This window comes from Leishmania major, chromosome 34, assembly GCF_000002725.2.
Source record: "Leishmania major strain Friedlin complete genome, chromosome 34".
Classification (NCBI taxonomy): domain Eukaryota; phylum Euglenozoa; class Kinetoplastea; order Trypanosomatida; family Trypanosomatidae; genus Leishmania; species Leishmania major.
The window spans coordinates 1,439,785-1,452,333 of NC_007286.2; the positions used below are offsets into that span (position 1 = coordinate 1,439,785).

Here is a 12,549-nt window from a genome sequence, read left to right on the forward strand (position 1 = left end):
CTCGCCGGTCCTGTGCTGTGTTGGGGAACGGAGAGGTGCTTGCGGTTGCTGTTTATGTTTGCCGGCCTGTTTCAGATGAGAAGACTCACCCAAGCATATATATATATATATAGGGAAGGTCTATGTGCACCCGCACTCTCTGTCTCTCTGTTGTCGCTCACCCCCACCCCTGTCATAACCGAAACAGTACATTACTCACTCTCGCCGAGAGTCCCGTTGGCACTATGACCAGTTTATGAAGTCTCGACTACGCGCCAGCGCTCCTCTTGCCTAACTCCGTGCTCCAGGAGGAGCACGGAGACACTGCGGCAATGCCCCAAGGCCGCTCACTCGGGTACGGTGTTGCGCTAATGGTTGGCTCTGCTCCCTTCCTTCGAGATCTCCTGCGTCTCTGTCTCACCCCTATTACTGGCCCCTCGAGCAGGAAAAGGGCTTCCTCTTTAACCGCACAAGAGTGCGCATCTTCACAAACGCTCTCACGTGAGCACGTGGGCCTGGCCTCACCAGCGAACATTCCCGACTTGTGAGGCCTCTGACCCTCTTCATGGGCTACTAGATGACTTTTCAGCAATGGACTACTTGCGCTCGGCGTCGTCAGGGACGCTTGCGGCCTCTCCGCATTACCTCGGTGGGGTGAGTGACTCCTTAGCTCACTTGCCTCCGTTGTACCAGCTGCTTTCTTTGGGCGGTGTTTTCTGCGTGATACACCTGCGTAATAACGCTGTTGTGACGTGGCTCGTGGTGCAGTTGCACAGTTCCATTGGCACTGAGGCGATGTGGCCAGAGGAGTACAAGGCCACGCTACGGGCCATGACCTTCACGGAGCGGCTCTGTTTCACACTGTACGGTGCCGCGCTGGCGGCGGTGGCCGTCGTCCTCTTCCGCGTCTTCTGCCAGGATACTTGGAAAATTGGCTTGAGCGCAGGTCAGATGTTCCCCGACAAGAAGCTACCAACAATTGCCATGGTAGTCTTCATGTGCGTCGCCGAGGGCATCCGACTGCAACAGGTGATTGTGCAGGAGTTATACACTCCTGGGTCGCTGGCGAGACTCGCCATGCACGGCTTCGACGGGATCGAGGAGAGCGAGTATGACCAGAGAGTCTCCGAGAGCAACACCCATTTTGTGATTCAGTTTGAGCTCCTTCGCGCCTACCTGGCGCAAGCGTGCGTCCACCGCGTCCCTGTCATTCTCCTCGCCGGAGCCTACCGCTTATTTCGCGATGTGCCCAACAAGGCGCATGTGGCATTGCGGTGGTACATGGCGACTATGGCCGGCTTCACTGTTGCGCAGGAGATGCTCAGGATGTACATCCGGCACGTCTGGACAGACTGGAGCCTGTGGGTGATGGTTATTTGGTCCCTCGTCTTCCTGGGTGTCGTGAACTATGTGTACGGTCTGTCAAAACGGGCTGGAACGGTGGTGACGATCTCGTCGACGAACTGTGTGAAGGAGGCATTGCGTGGCCTTGTCACGTGCGGCTCGCTGTGGCTCATCGCCTCACTGATAGTTCTCGCCTTCGTTGTGAGCGTGCACGAAGAGCTGGTACTTATCTGGCTCTTCATGTCGCTCATGATCCTGTGGACGCCTGCTATCATCGATGCGTGTGCTACCGACTACATGGCGTTTCTTGCCATTGGTGCGGGGTGCATGGTGTATGCCATGGACGGCGTCTCCTCCGTGTGGGCGAGCGTGCGCTTTGGTGTGCTGCACTTCTTATGGTGGTTCTTTCCCTCTCTCCTGTACAACGCGACGCTGCACCTCTTCGCATCCCGCTACATCGCCATGACGGTCGCGGCTTCCTGGTTTTTGTGGTCGCTGGCGCCTCCGAGCGAGCTCTTGAAGAATGCCGAGTCGGCCGCGGAGCTTGGCCTAGAGGATGGTCACGGTGTTGTGCACCTGTTCACGGCACGCGTGCTGTGGCTCCGCGCTGTAGCGGACTTCCGCACCCTGCCGGAAGGGTCATGGATTTACGGTCTGACGCAGGGGGACGGCGAGCGCGCCTTTGATCTCATCCTCCACGCGGCAGCCTCGGCGTGCGCTGTGTGTATCGCGATCAGCTTTGCCGTGGAGCGCCGCTTCACCGCCGAGGCACGTCTTGCGTGGCGGCAGCGTGACATCGTTAGTGCCACGCCGGCTGTGCTGCTGCGTAAAATGATTCGCACCGTTGTGGTAGTGGGATGCGTGGCTGCCTCGGCAGGGATGTGGTGGGTGGTGCGGCATTACGTGCTCCCGATGTGGACGCAGCTACTGCCTGACATCATCAGCAAATTGCTTGCGACGGTGGCGGCGGTGACAGTGCTCGGCAACCTCATGGACATGCATGATAGTATGTACATCGCATGTATGCGCATTCTGGGTCTGCCGGACCCGCTTTTCAGGATTGATGAGCAGGCGGCCGCCAGCGACGACATGGCCAGTTCCGCCACCTCGTAAATGCCCACAGAAGGCAAGGGCGGCCACCCTAGTGGTACGTTTGAGTGGCGGCAAATGAGACGCGAAAAGCGCCCCCGATAGAGAGGCGCAGGGAACAATCAGAAGGGATAGGGGGTTTGGTGACTGTGGTGTGTTGCTGCTGCGCAGTGCCCAGGCGAGACGCGTGCTGTCCATGTGCGTCTGCCGCACTCGTGTGTGTGTGTGTGTGTGTGTGTTCGGTGAGCATGTCCTGATGATGTCAGTAGCCTCAGCGTGGTATCAGGGTCCAGTACCCACACACGCTCTGTGGGGACGCCGACAGGCTGCACAGCCTGCCCTCGGAGACGATGGACGGACTCCTTCGTGTCAGCGGACAGCGCAGTGCGGAAGAGACCTACGGTCGTGACCAGGGCTCTACCAGGCCACTACGAATCGTGTGGGCGATTCGGCAAGTATGCGCATCGGTCCACTGTTTTTTTTCTCTGCTTTCGCTGCGTGGCGTTGATGTCGAGCGTAATCCTGAACCGCACCTGTGCCGTGTGCGGTAGGATGGCAATGGGCTGAACGACGCCAGACAGTGTTCGTCGGCCCGGCTGCTGGACATAGCCGTGGTGCAACCGAAGTAGGAGAAGTGTGGTTGTGTGTGCGTCTATTTGCGCGCTTGTGGCGGAGGAGGATGTCGAACGAAAAAGAAAAGAGCCGTTGCCGTCTTCGCACGATGAATACCGCAGCTGCTTTGAGAGATACCTATCGTCGTGTGCCTCTCCTTGCCCACGGAAGACATCACTCATGCCGTTGTCTTTGTGGCCATGCATGGGTGGTAATGGGTGATCGGATCTCTCCGCAGAGCAGGCACACGCGCATGGAAGAGTCGACCGCTAGGAAGGAGTTCGCGACGCGTGCTCTCCATCTCGTTACTCCTCTTCGACCTCCCTGCACCCCTCACACTTCTCACTGGCTGCCTTGCTTGCATGCCGTGGTGTGGAAGAGAATCCCCGTCTCCCGTCCCCCTTTGAATACACCCCTGCCCCTTTTCACTTCCCACCTCTGCCCACCTGCAGCTGTTCAGAGGAAATTAATCGACAAACACTAACGTACCTCAGAGAAACGCAACTCCAGTTTTCTCTCTGCTCCCCCAGTTTACCTTCTCTCCCAAAAACGCCACACGCACGCAGTGTCCTTTGCAGCGTCGCATCCATCACCGAAGCTTTCGGCCGGCTGAAATTAGCCACCTCTTTTTCGTTACGCATTGCATACTCCACTGCTCCTCTGCCACCTCAACACTGCGAGAATGCCGTTCAACGGATACACGGTTGGCTGTCACCTGCTGGACCGCCTTGTGGAGGCGGGGTGTGAACACCTCTTCGGCGTCCCGGGCGACTTTAATCTGCGCTTCCTCGATGATGTCATGGCGCACACACGCATGAAGTGGGTTGGTACGGCCAACGAGCTGAACGCAGCCTACGCGGCTGACGGCTACGCGCGTCAGCGCGGCCTGGGTGCCGTCGCCACGACCTACGGCGTCGGCGAGCTTTCCGCGCTGAACGGAATCGCTGGCAGCTTTGCCGAGAGCGTGCCGGTCATTCACATTGCCGGAGCCGCCTCCACGAAGAGCCAAGGAAACCGCGAGCTGCTGCATCACTCACTCGGCGACGGCAACCACATGCACTTCCTAAACATCAGCGCCGAGGTTTGCTGCATTGCGGTGATGCTGACGCCAGAGAACTGCCTGACGGAGATCGACCGTGTCATCACGGAGGTGCTCTACCAAAAGAAGCCAGGTTACGTTGCCTTGCCGACGGATGTGGCGGAGATGATAGTGCCGCCGCCGGCGGCGAAGCTGACGCGCCGTCTGCCGGAGGTGTCCCTTGAATCGGTGAGCGCATTTAAGCACACCATAGCGTCGCGCCTGCACAGCGCTCGCAACCCGGCGGTGCTGACAGGGCACTTGATTCACCGCCATCAGTGCGGTCCACAGGTGAACCACTTCCTCGAGAACATCCGCATCCCGTACGCCCCCGCCGTCCTCGGCAAGGGCGCCGTAAATGAACACCTCGAGAACTACGTCGGCACCTACATCGCCGGCGATGAGCCGTGCCCTTCGAAGTCCATCATTGAAAGTGCCGACGTGTGCATCTCCATTGGCGTCCAGTTTGTTGACACTGTCACCTCGGTCTTCCGCCACAAGATCGACCCTCTCAAAATGATCGACATCCAGCCCTTTTTCGCCAAGGTCGGGGATCAGGTCTTCTACCAGGTACCAATGGAGATGGCCGTGAAGGCGGTCGAGGAAGCAGCGATGGAATTTCACACGAACTGGAGCACCGAGTACCCGGAGCCGGAGAGACTACGCTACCCGGAAAGCCCTGACACCTTTGACCTCTGCCATGTGTGGCAAGAGATTAACAACGGCCTGCGGCCCAACGACGTTCTCCTGGTCGACCTTGGCACGTCCTCCTTTACGTCCGCGTTGCTTCGCTTGCCGCAGGGTTGCGACATGCTTTGCCAGCAAATGTGGGCCTCCATCGGCTACACCCTCCCCGCCGCTATCGGAGCGCAGATCGCGGACGAAAGTCGCAGTGTCGTGTGCATCTTGGGTGATGGTGCCGCGCAAATGACAGTGCAGGAGCTCGGCACGGCGGCACGCTACAAGCTCAAGCCTAAGTATATCCTTATCAACAATGACGGGTACACCATCGAGCGCTACATCCGCGGCTGGGACTCTTCGTACAACGACATCTCCGTGTGGAACTGGACAGGCTTGGCGCGCAACTTATGCAAGGGCGCTGAGCCGCGCACGTGTGTCGTGAACTCCGTTGGTGGTGTTGAAGCGACGCTTCACGAGAAGCAGGACAACATGGTATTTGTTGAAGTGCTTGTCGGCAAATATGAGGGCCCTCTGCGCTCTCCAGTGCTGCTTCCGGGCAAGCCAGCAAGTAAGTAAAAGGAGAGGGAGGCACTTGATTTTCCGAGGAGAGAGAGTAAAAGTGAAAGGAGTGGTGTGGCCGCAGAGGCGATGATGATGGCGTCAAAGACGCTACCGACTTGAAGAGTATTCTGTGCGTGCCCGTGAAGGTGGCTCAGTGCCTCTCCACAGATGAGGTTCCATGAAACTACCCTCAGAACCCACCCACTCCTCCTCACAGTATTCCTGCCTTTATTGCTACACATGCTGACGTGTCAAAACGTAAGACTGTTCTCTATGTTTTTCTGCCGACCTTCAAAGCCCCGAGGTATTTTTCTCTCCGCTTGTCATCTCATTTTCCTTTCTCCTCTCTCCCTCCCCCTTTTTTGTTGAGTGAATGTGAGCTGCGTGTGTGCGACGGCTTCTGTGTGTTGGCTGTGGTTCATCCTTGAACTGCAACCGGCACCAGAGTTGTCTGCGCTGGGTTAGGGGGGAGCGTGGGCCGCAGCTTCGTAAGCTGGCTCTGCAATGGCCCACATAATGCCGCCGCCATTGCCGCATTTTTCCAACTCAGCATGCTCTTCTTTTTCTCTGGCTACCTTGACCTGCTGTCGTGCTCAGCTCATCTCCCCTTCTCGGCCCTTGTTTAATACTCACACAATCAGGCACGCACGCATGCGCGTACGCCACAGATCATGGAAAGAAACAGGTGCAAACACAAGTTGCTCTCTTCAGCCCTCTCGTACCGCCGCCATCACCCTCATCATTTCGGCGTTACTCGTAGCGCTACTTTCGCTGTGCGTCCATACATCTTCGTGCTCACCTCTGTTGCCGAGCGCAGCCGCCGGCGTCTGCACTCCCCCTGCCGTTGATTTCCTTTCCTGTTTGTATAGGGTTTCTGTATGTGCGCGCGTGTGGGTGTGCGAACGTCCATCGATGTTTGCAGCTGACCGCGCAGACGTCTCCTATTCCCAGTTTCTTCTGTTTTTTTTTTGTGTGTGTGTGTCGCTTCGCCAACGACGTTGACTCTGGTTGTGTTCATTGTTTCTGTTCCACCTCAGTTGTCTCTTTTGTTCCCCGAATGCTTTGTTATTAGTATTTCTTTTTGCCCCTCTACCACCCTTCGTCTCTCCTCCCGCCTCTCCCTTGTACTTTCTCCTCCCCTCCTCCTCCTCCTCCTTTCCTTCACATCATTCCTCACTCCTCTTCCTCCGCCACCTCCACAATCCCACACGCACACACCCGTTTGTGGGCTCGCTTGTGTTTCTGGTGAGGGTTCAGCCGCCTTTCCTGGCCTTTGTTCGTCTTTCGATTGTTCGCTGTCCCATCTTGAGTGGCTGTCTTTCGGTCGCTTTCGTTTCTGTTATGGTGTTTGTCCTCTCTTGTCTTCCTTTCTTCGTGGCCCCCGCCCCCCCCCGCCGCCGCCGCCGCCGCCGCCACCGCCACCGCCGCCACCGCCACCGCCGCTCCCCTCCCCTCCCTTGTCATCAGCGAGGCGCTTTCACGGAGCTTTTTCTTCGCTTTACATCTCTCTCTCTCTCTCTCTGTACTCATGCTTACTGTATGGACATGGACGCCCCAATGATAGCGGGTGAGTGTGTGTGTGTGGGGAGGTCGTTTGTCACACACCTCGGTGTGTGCGGTGTCAGGGATCAGTGCCCACTCTGTGGGGAAATCCTGGCAGCCCCTCCCCCCTCCCCGTCTCCGCTAATGCCGAACTACCTCCGGTAGTGACACGATCCAGTACCCGCAACGTAGGGAAGGCAGTGCGATGTATTTGCTATTCATGCCAGTGGGCAGATCCTGGATGGGCGTGGCGTCGGAGCAACGCGCGACCGCGAAAGGTTTGTGCCATCTATATAGTAGGCAGGGTGTCAGCGTGACTCAAACGTGGCCCGCCCGTCCCTCGCGCTGCCTGCGGGGTGTGGGTGGGTAGGGTTTGAGGTAAGGGTCGTGCTCCGATGACTGCATCGGTGCATTGCTGTAGCGCGCGTCTGTACGACTGCTTCGCACCACGCGATGTACCCCCGTGACAGGCAGGCCAGGAGTTGCTCCGGTGGCGTATGACCTCATGTTGTACGGCAGACAGTTCGACATTGAAGCTAACAAGGTGTTATTGCGGCGGCGGTCGTGTTTGTGTCTTCCACGTTGGTGTGTACTGTTCTACGAAGGGTGGCGACTCCCTATGGACGCGGCCCGAGCGGGTGCATGACCACTTCCCTTTTCCAGGACGAAGAGAGTTTTTTTGCTCCTTCTCGTGGGCTTGCCCTCTGCATGCCAGCCTGAAACAATAAATGTTTGGTTCTGTTACGTCCATTTTTTTGTTTCCGTTTCGCTTTTCCAGCGCAATAAGCACAGATTTCGACTTATTTGTACACGGAGGTCTATGCGCGCGGTATGTCGCCCTTGAGAGCTCTCCTCGGAGGAGCACGCCTACAGGCAAGACATGTGCATACCCGCACGCGTCAACGCGAAGAAAAAATCAATTTCACGCCTCTCGCGAAGTCCTCCTTGTACGCATGCATACTTGTGGACGTTTCGAAAAGCTTTAACTCGACCTTGCCTTTGGATGCTGTCGTCGCTCCCGCCGAGTGCCGCACTCGTGTGCATATACTCTTGTGAGTGAACGAGAAAGATCTCCGCACGCCTGGTGTGTGTGTTTGTGTGTGTGTGTGTGTGTCCGAGAGTCGGTGAGCCTGTATATCTGGGCCATTCTCTAGATTGTCGAGCCACCGGTATGCGGAGCAGCGTTTTTCTTCTTTTTCGTTTGCTCTCCATTGTTTTTTTTTGTCGTTGTTATCGAAGGTCGGTGGCAGGAACCAACGAGAGAGGAATGACGGAAACACGATGTGATGGGAAGGAGCGAGTCAAAGTACTCTCCACTATTCCGGTGGCATGCTCCACCAGCCACTTGTCTTTTCGTTTCCTCGTTTTTTTGTTCTCATAATCATTTTCGGATTTCGGAGAGTCGAGTCATACGCGTGTTGCACCCCTCTCCCCCCCCCACCCACCCCATTTGGCTGCTTGCCACGACAGAAATCCCTGGGTGTCGGAAAACGGGGGTGCTCAAGTCTGCCTATCCGTGAGTAGCGCTACCCGCTGGGGGTGTGAGTGCAGCAGAGTTCTCGCGGAGAGCCCTGCCAGCGCTGGAGGTACCGAGAGCGCGAGTGGAGAGAGACCAGTCTGGTACACTCTTCCGCGGCAGTAGACAATTCGCCACCTCCTGCGAAGAGTCAGGAGCGTGCATGGAAACTCATCGTACGTATATCTTGTCATCACCCCCCCCCTCTTTTTATTATTATCATTTTTGTATTATTGTTAATATGGATATGTCAGCGTGGGGCTTAAATCCGATATGTCTGTGCAGTCGTTTCGGTTTGCTGTCTGTGGGTGTTTGTGGCACCCGTGCCTCTCTATCTGTATCTGCATATATATATATATATACGTTGGCGTTAGGGCAGGAATACGTACTAGATAATGCAAATGAAACGAAGCGGTATATTACACGCTTCGCCATATTGCCTCATTTTCGTTGAGGCAGCCCTGGTTTTCTGTGCGCGAGTGTGACTGGACACATCTGAAGGTGAAAAGTACTCATTCATGCCACGAAGTAGCATGCGGCGCTCCTGTCACTGCATCCGTCAGTCGTTCTACTCTTTACCGTGAGCGTTTTTTCCTGCCTTTGTTGCCTTACCTACAGCGCCTCTCTCCCCTTCTCCTGATCACCTGGAAGCGCACCGCAGCCCTTCACACATAAAGCTTCGAACTCAAAGAGAACGACTGGTTGTCGAGCCAATGACACACTTCTGCTATCCTTTCGATGGAGTACGCTGACACCCCTCTCTTCAGCGGAAGGTCTTCGTGCAGTGCGCTCGTGTCTTTGCTTGTCGTCGTCTTGGTCACTGCCGTGTAGTCGTGCAACATCTTAGGTGCGAGGAAAAACCGATCAGCTGCCTGCATTCTGCGTTCATAGACGCAGGTACAGCTTTTAGGACGGGGTCTGCCACTCATCTGTGCGGAGAACGCCATCTAGCTCGTACACACACACACACACGCACACACACCATCCCCCTTGCAACGCGCATCTTGGCTTTGGGGTGGTTTATTTTCGTTCTTTTTTTTCTTGTGCCGAGGCCAACGATCGCGCTGGAAAATATAGATACATTCGCCGTTGCGGTACGGCGCAGGTCTAAAGGCAGACGCCTACCGATTTTCTGCCCACTCCGTCAAACCTGAGCAATTCTATGAGATCCTCGACGACTGAGGCAGGTGCTGCAGCGTCCAGCGTCCGCAGAGATGGCGCGATGCGAGAGTACTTCAAGTCGAGAGAGGTGTATCGGGGCTCGCAAGGCATCATTCTGGTTGATGCCTTCCGTTTCGTGGATCATGGTGCACCGCTCACCGACTTGGCGTGTCCAGCACAGCGCCCGGTGCCTCCCTCCGCTAACGAAGCGACACCGTCAGGGACGCCGTACTCTGCTACTTCGCCGGTGTCCAATCAAGGTGTTGGACTGGCGTCCACGGCGAGAGCGGCCCGGAGGCACACCTTCTACTTTCTGAGTCACTTCCACTCCGACCATTACACGGGCATCACCAATCGCTGGCACAGCGGCACCATCTATTGCAGCCGCCCAACGGCCAGACTTACCCAGTTGCAACTTGGGGTGTCTACGTCGTGGTTGTTTTCGATGGACCTGGGTCAGTCATACATCTTCTCCTTGTCTACCGGCGTGTGTCTCGCGCGTGTGCCCGAAACGCCGCACCACCCACGCGTGCAGGCTCTCCTGAGTCCACCGGCAGCATCCTCGAAGGGGCAGGCACAAGAAAAGGCTGGCGACGGTATGTTTGTGGTGCGCCTCATTCCGGCGAACCACTGCCCAGGCGCGGTGATGTTTCTCTTCGTGTCACCAGTTTTCGGGACTGTGCTACACACGGGCGACTTTCGCTTCAACGGCTCGCGGGAGACCTGGGAGCAGTTTGTGCGGTCCTCCAACAGGAGGCAGACGTACGTGCCGCCGTCGCCGTGCCTGATAAAACGCGAAGAGGAGCAGCATGCATCGACAGCGGCGCCGCCCGCTCCGGTTTACGAGCAGTTCATCGCGGATGACGAGGCGCTGCGGGACGTGGCGCAGCGGCAGCTCCTCGACGTCCTTCTCCTAGACAACACCTTCTGTGCGCCAGCGTACAGGTTTCCCTCGCAATGGGAAGTGACGCAGAGGGTGATCGAGGTACTTCGGTCCCTCTTCCACCGCGCCGCTTGCCGCGCAAGAGTCCCGGCGCCCTCGGCCGGGCATCCGCAGCATCGACAAGTGCGTTGCGCTGTCTTGATTGGGTGCTACACGATCGGGAAGGAACGTGTTGCGTTGGCGCTGCGGGACGCCTTCCCTCTGGTAAGGTCATCTGAACAGAGCCACGCAAGAGACCCCCTAAAAGGGTCTCAGCGTCACGCCAACACCTCAGAGCCTGCATCGTGGCGGATTCATGTCTCACCGAGTCGGTACGCCCTACTGTCCTCCATAGGGTTCTTCGAAGAGTGCTTTGAGCCGCTGAAGGCGTCCCGCTCGAGCGGGAAAGTCGTGACCCCGCGCGACGCGGACAAAGGTGCCTCGTCAAGACCACCGACAGAGACGGCTCACGTCGAAGACGTGCCAGTTCTACTGCCGGTGCTGCTTAGCGAGTGCAATGCACAGGGCGCGCAACGCAAGAGTGTCGCCAGCGGCCTAGCCTGTAAGCCGGAGGAGACCCGTTCCAGCGCCGCTCCCCCCGTGCGACCGTCATTGGCGGTCGCCCTCGACACGGTGGACGGCGCAGGAAACCAGTCCGCTGCCGAGGGACGCGTGGAGGAGGTGGAACACCTTCTCAGTGTCTTTCTGGTTCCCATGGCCAGCGTAGGCTACCGAGCAGTGGCTGCGCTGGCGCACGCCGACGGCCCGGCGGTGATGGACATGGAAGACGGGCTGGCGCTTAATCTGGACCGCTACGATCAGGTGCTCATGGTGGAGCCGACGGGGTGGTCCAAGCGCTGCGTGGCGCGAGAGGTGTCGGAGAAATACACTCTTCTCCGTGTGCCATACAGCGAGCACTGTGCCTTTCACGAGCTCCTCGAGTTTGTCGCGTTCGTGAACCCGGCGCGCGTAGTGCCGACCGTGTCAGAGGAAGGCTTCAAGCAGTATGAGGCACTCTTTGTGGAGAGATCGCCACGCCTCCGCAGTCGCGTGTCGAACGTGCAGCCCATCACACGGTTCTTCTCGGTGCTACCGGTGCACCAAGCGGAGGCGCCGACTGGCGAAAGGAGGGAGGATACGGCGGCCACTGTGGCCTCCTCAGCTGCGCGTATGGTGCTTGATGGATCGTCAGTGTCCTTGGCGGGAGCCATCCCAGTCGAAGAGCCTGCTGTGGATGATGCCCAAACGGCGACAACCGCCTCAGGAGTGGCGCGGAAAAGAGCGCGTGCGCAACTGCACGTCGCGACGGTTGCTGTGCCGACATCGACAACATCAACGACTGCCACCACGTCGAGCATCACGTGCACTCTCGAGCACCTTTTTCAGAAGGTCAAGCGAGACGCAGCGCACAGATCGCCAGAGAGACAGCCTCTGGAAGAGGTGGTGGCGGGCGAAGATGATGACTGCCAAGTGGTGGGCGTGGTGCAGGCGGTGGTGGAAATCAGCGATGACGACTGACGAAGTGGTCAAGCGGCACCGTTACCGCTTGCCCGACGTCGCATTGCTGAGAATGATTGCCCCTTGATCGTTCCTTGCCCTGTCGCACCCCCTCCCACCCTGCTGGGTCACTGCCTGCTCATCTGTAGTCGGTGTATCTGCACCAGCACACACAGACACACATCATCGCCCCACCGCCTCACAGGTGCGCAGTGTAGCCTTAGCGGAACTAGACAACACAAGCACGCGGGCGCTCCTCTTCTTCCTTGCATGTGTGTCTGTATGCGTGAAACTGACAACAGCTCTCTATCTCTCTATTAAGCTGTCCACGCGTCCCTAGACCAACACGGAAAAGGTGTCGCTGCTACTTTCACGGATTCGTATGGCGAAGTCCGTCGCGTATTTCACTGCTCTGGACGCTTGCGCACAAGCCCCAATCCCTGGTCTGGGCTTCTCTTCCTGCTCGGTGCTCTCCCTCCCCACCCCACCCCCTGCATCGTCGATGCGACACACGCACCCTCCATCCTACATGCACGTGCGCAACCACCAAACCCACGCCACCTTCGT

The 12,549-nt window shown here is 57.6% G+C and overlaps 3 protein-coding genes across 3 annotated transcripts; all 3 read left to right on the plus strand.

The window, feature by feature from the left end:
- Positions 1–570: 570 nt before the first annotated feature.
- On the plus strand, positions 571–2,436 carry LMJF_34_3240 (conserved hypothetical protein; the record flags this gene model as incomplete). The annotated part of the gene is made up of 1 exon (XM_001686376.1): positions 571–2,436. The coding sequence occupies one exon, from the start codon at positions 571–573 to the stop codon at positions 2,434–2,436; it is 1,866 nt and encodes a 621-aa protein (XP_001686428.1).
- A 1,270-nt stretch (positions 2,437–3,706) lies between these two features.
- On the plus strand, positions 3,707–5,359 carry LMJF_34_3250 (putative pyruvate/indole-pyruvate carboxylase; the record flags this gene model as incomplete). The annotated part of the gene is made up of 1 exon (XM_001686377.1): positions 3,707–5,359. The coding sequence occupies one exon, from the start codon at positions 3,707–3,709 to the stop codon at positions 5,357–5,359; it is 1,653 nt and encodes a 550-aa protein (XP_001686429.1).
- Positions 5,360–10,008: 4,649 nt separating this feature from the next.
- Positions 10,009–12,003, plus strand: LMJF_34_3260 (conserved hypothetical protein; the record flags this gene model as incomplete). Its single annotated transcript, XM_001686378.1, has 1 exon — positions 10,009–12,003. One exon carries the CDS (start codon positions 10,009–10,011, stop codon positions 12,001–12,003), a length of 1,995 nt encoding a protein of 664 aa, XP_001686430.1.
- Positions 12,004–12,549: the final 546 nt, after the last annotated feature.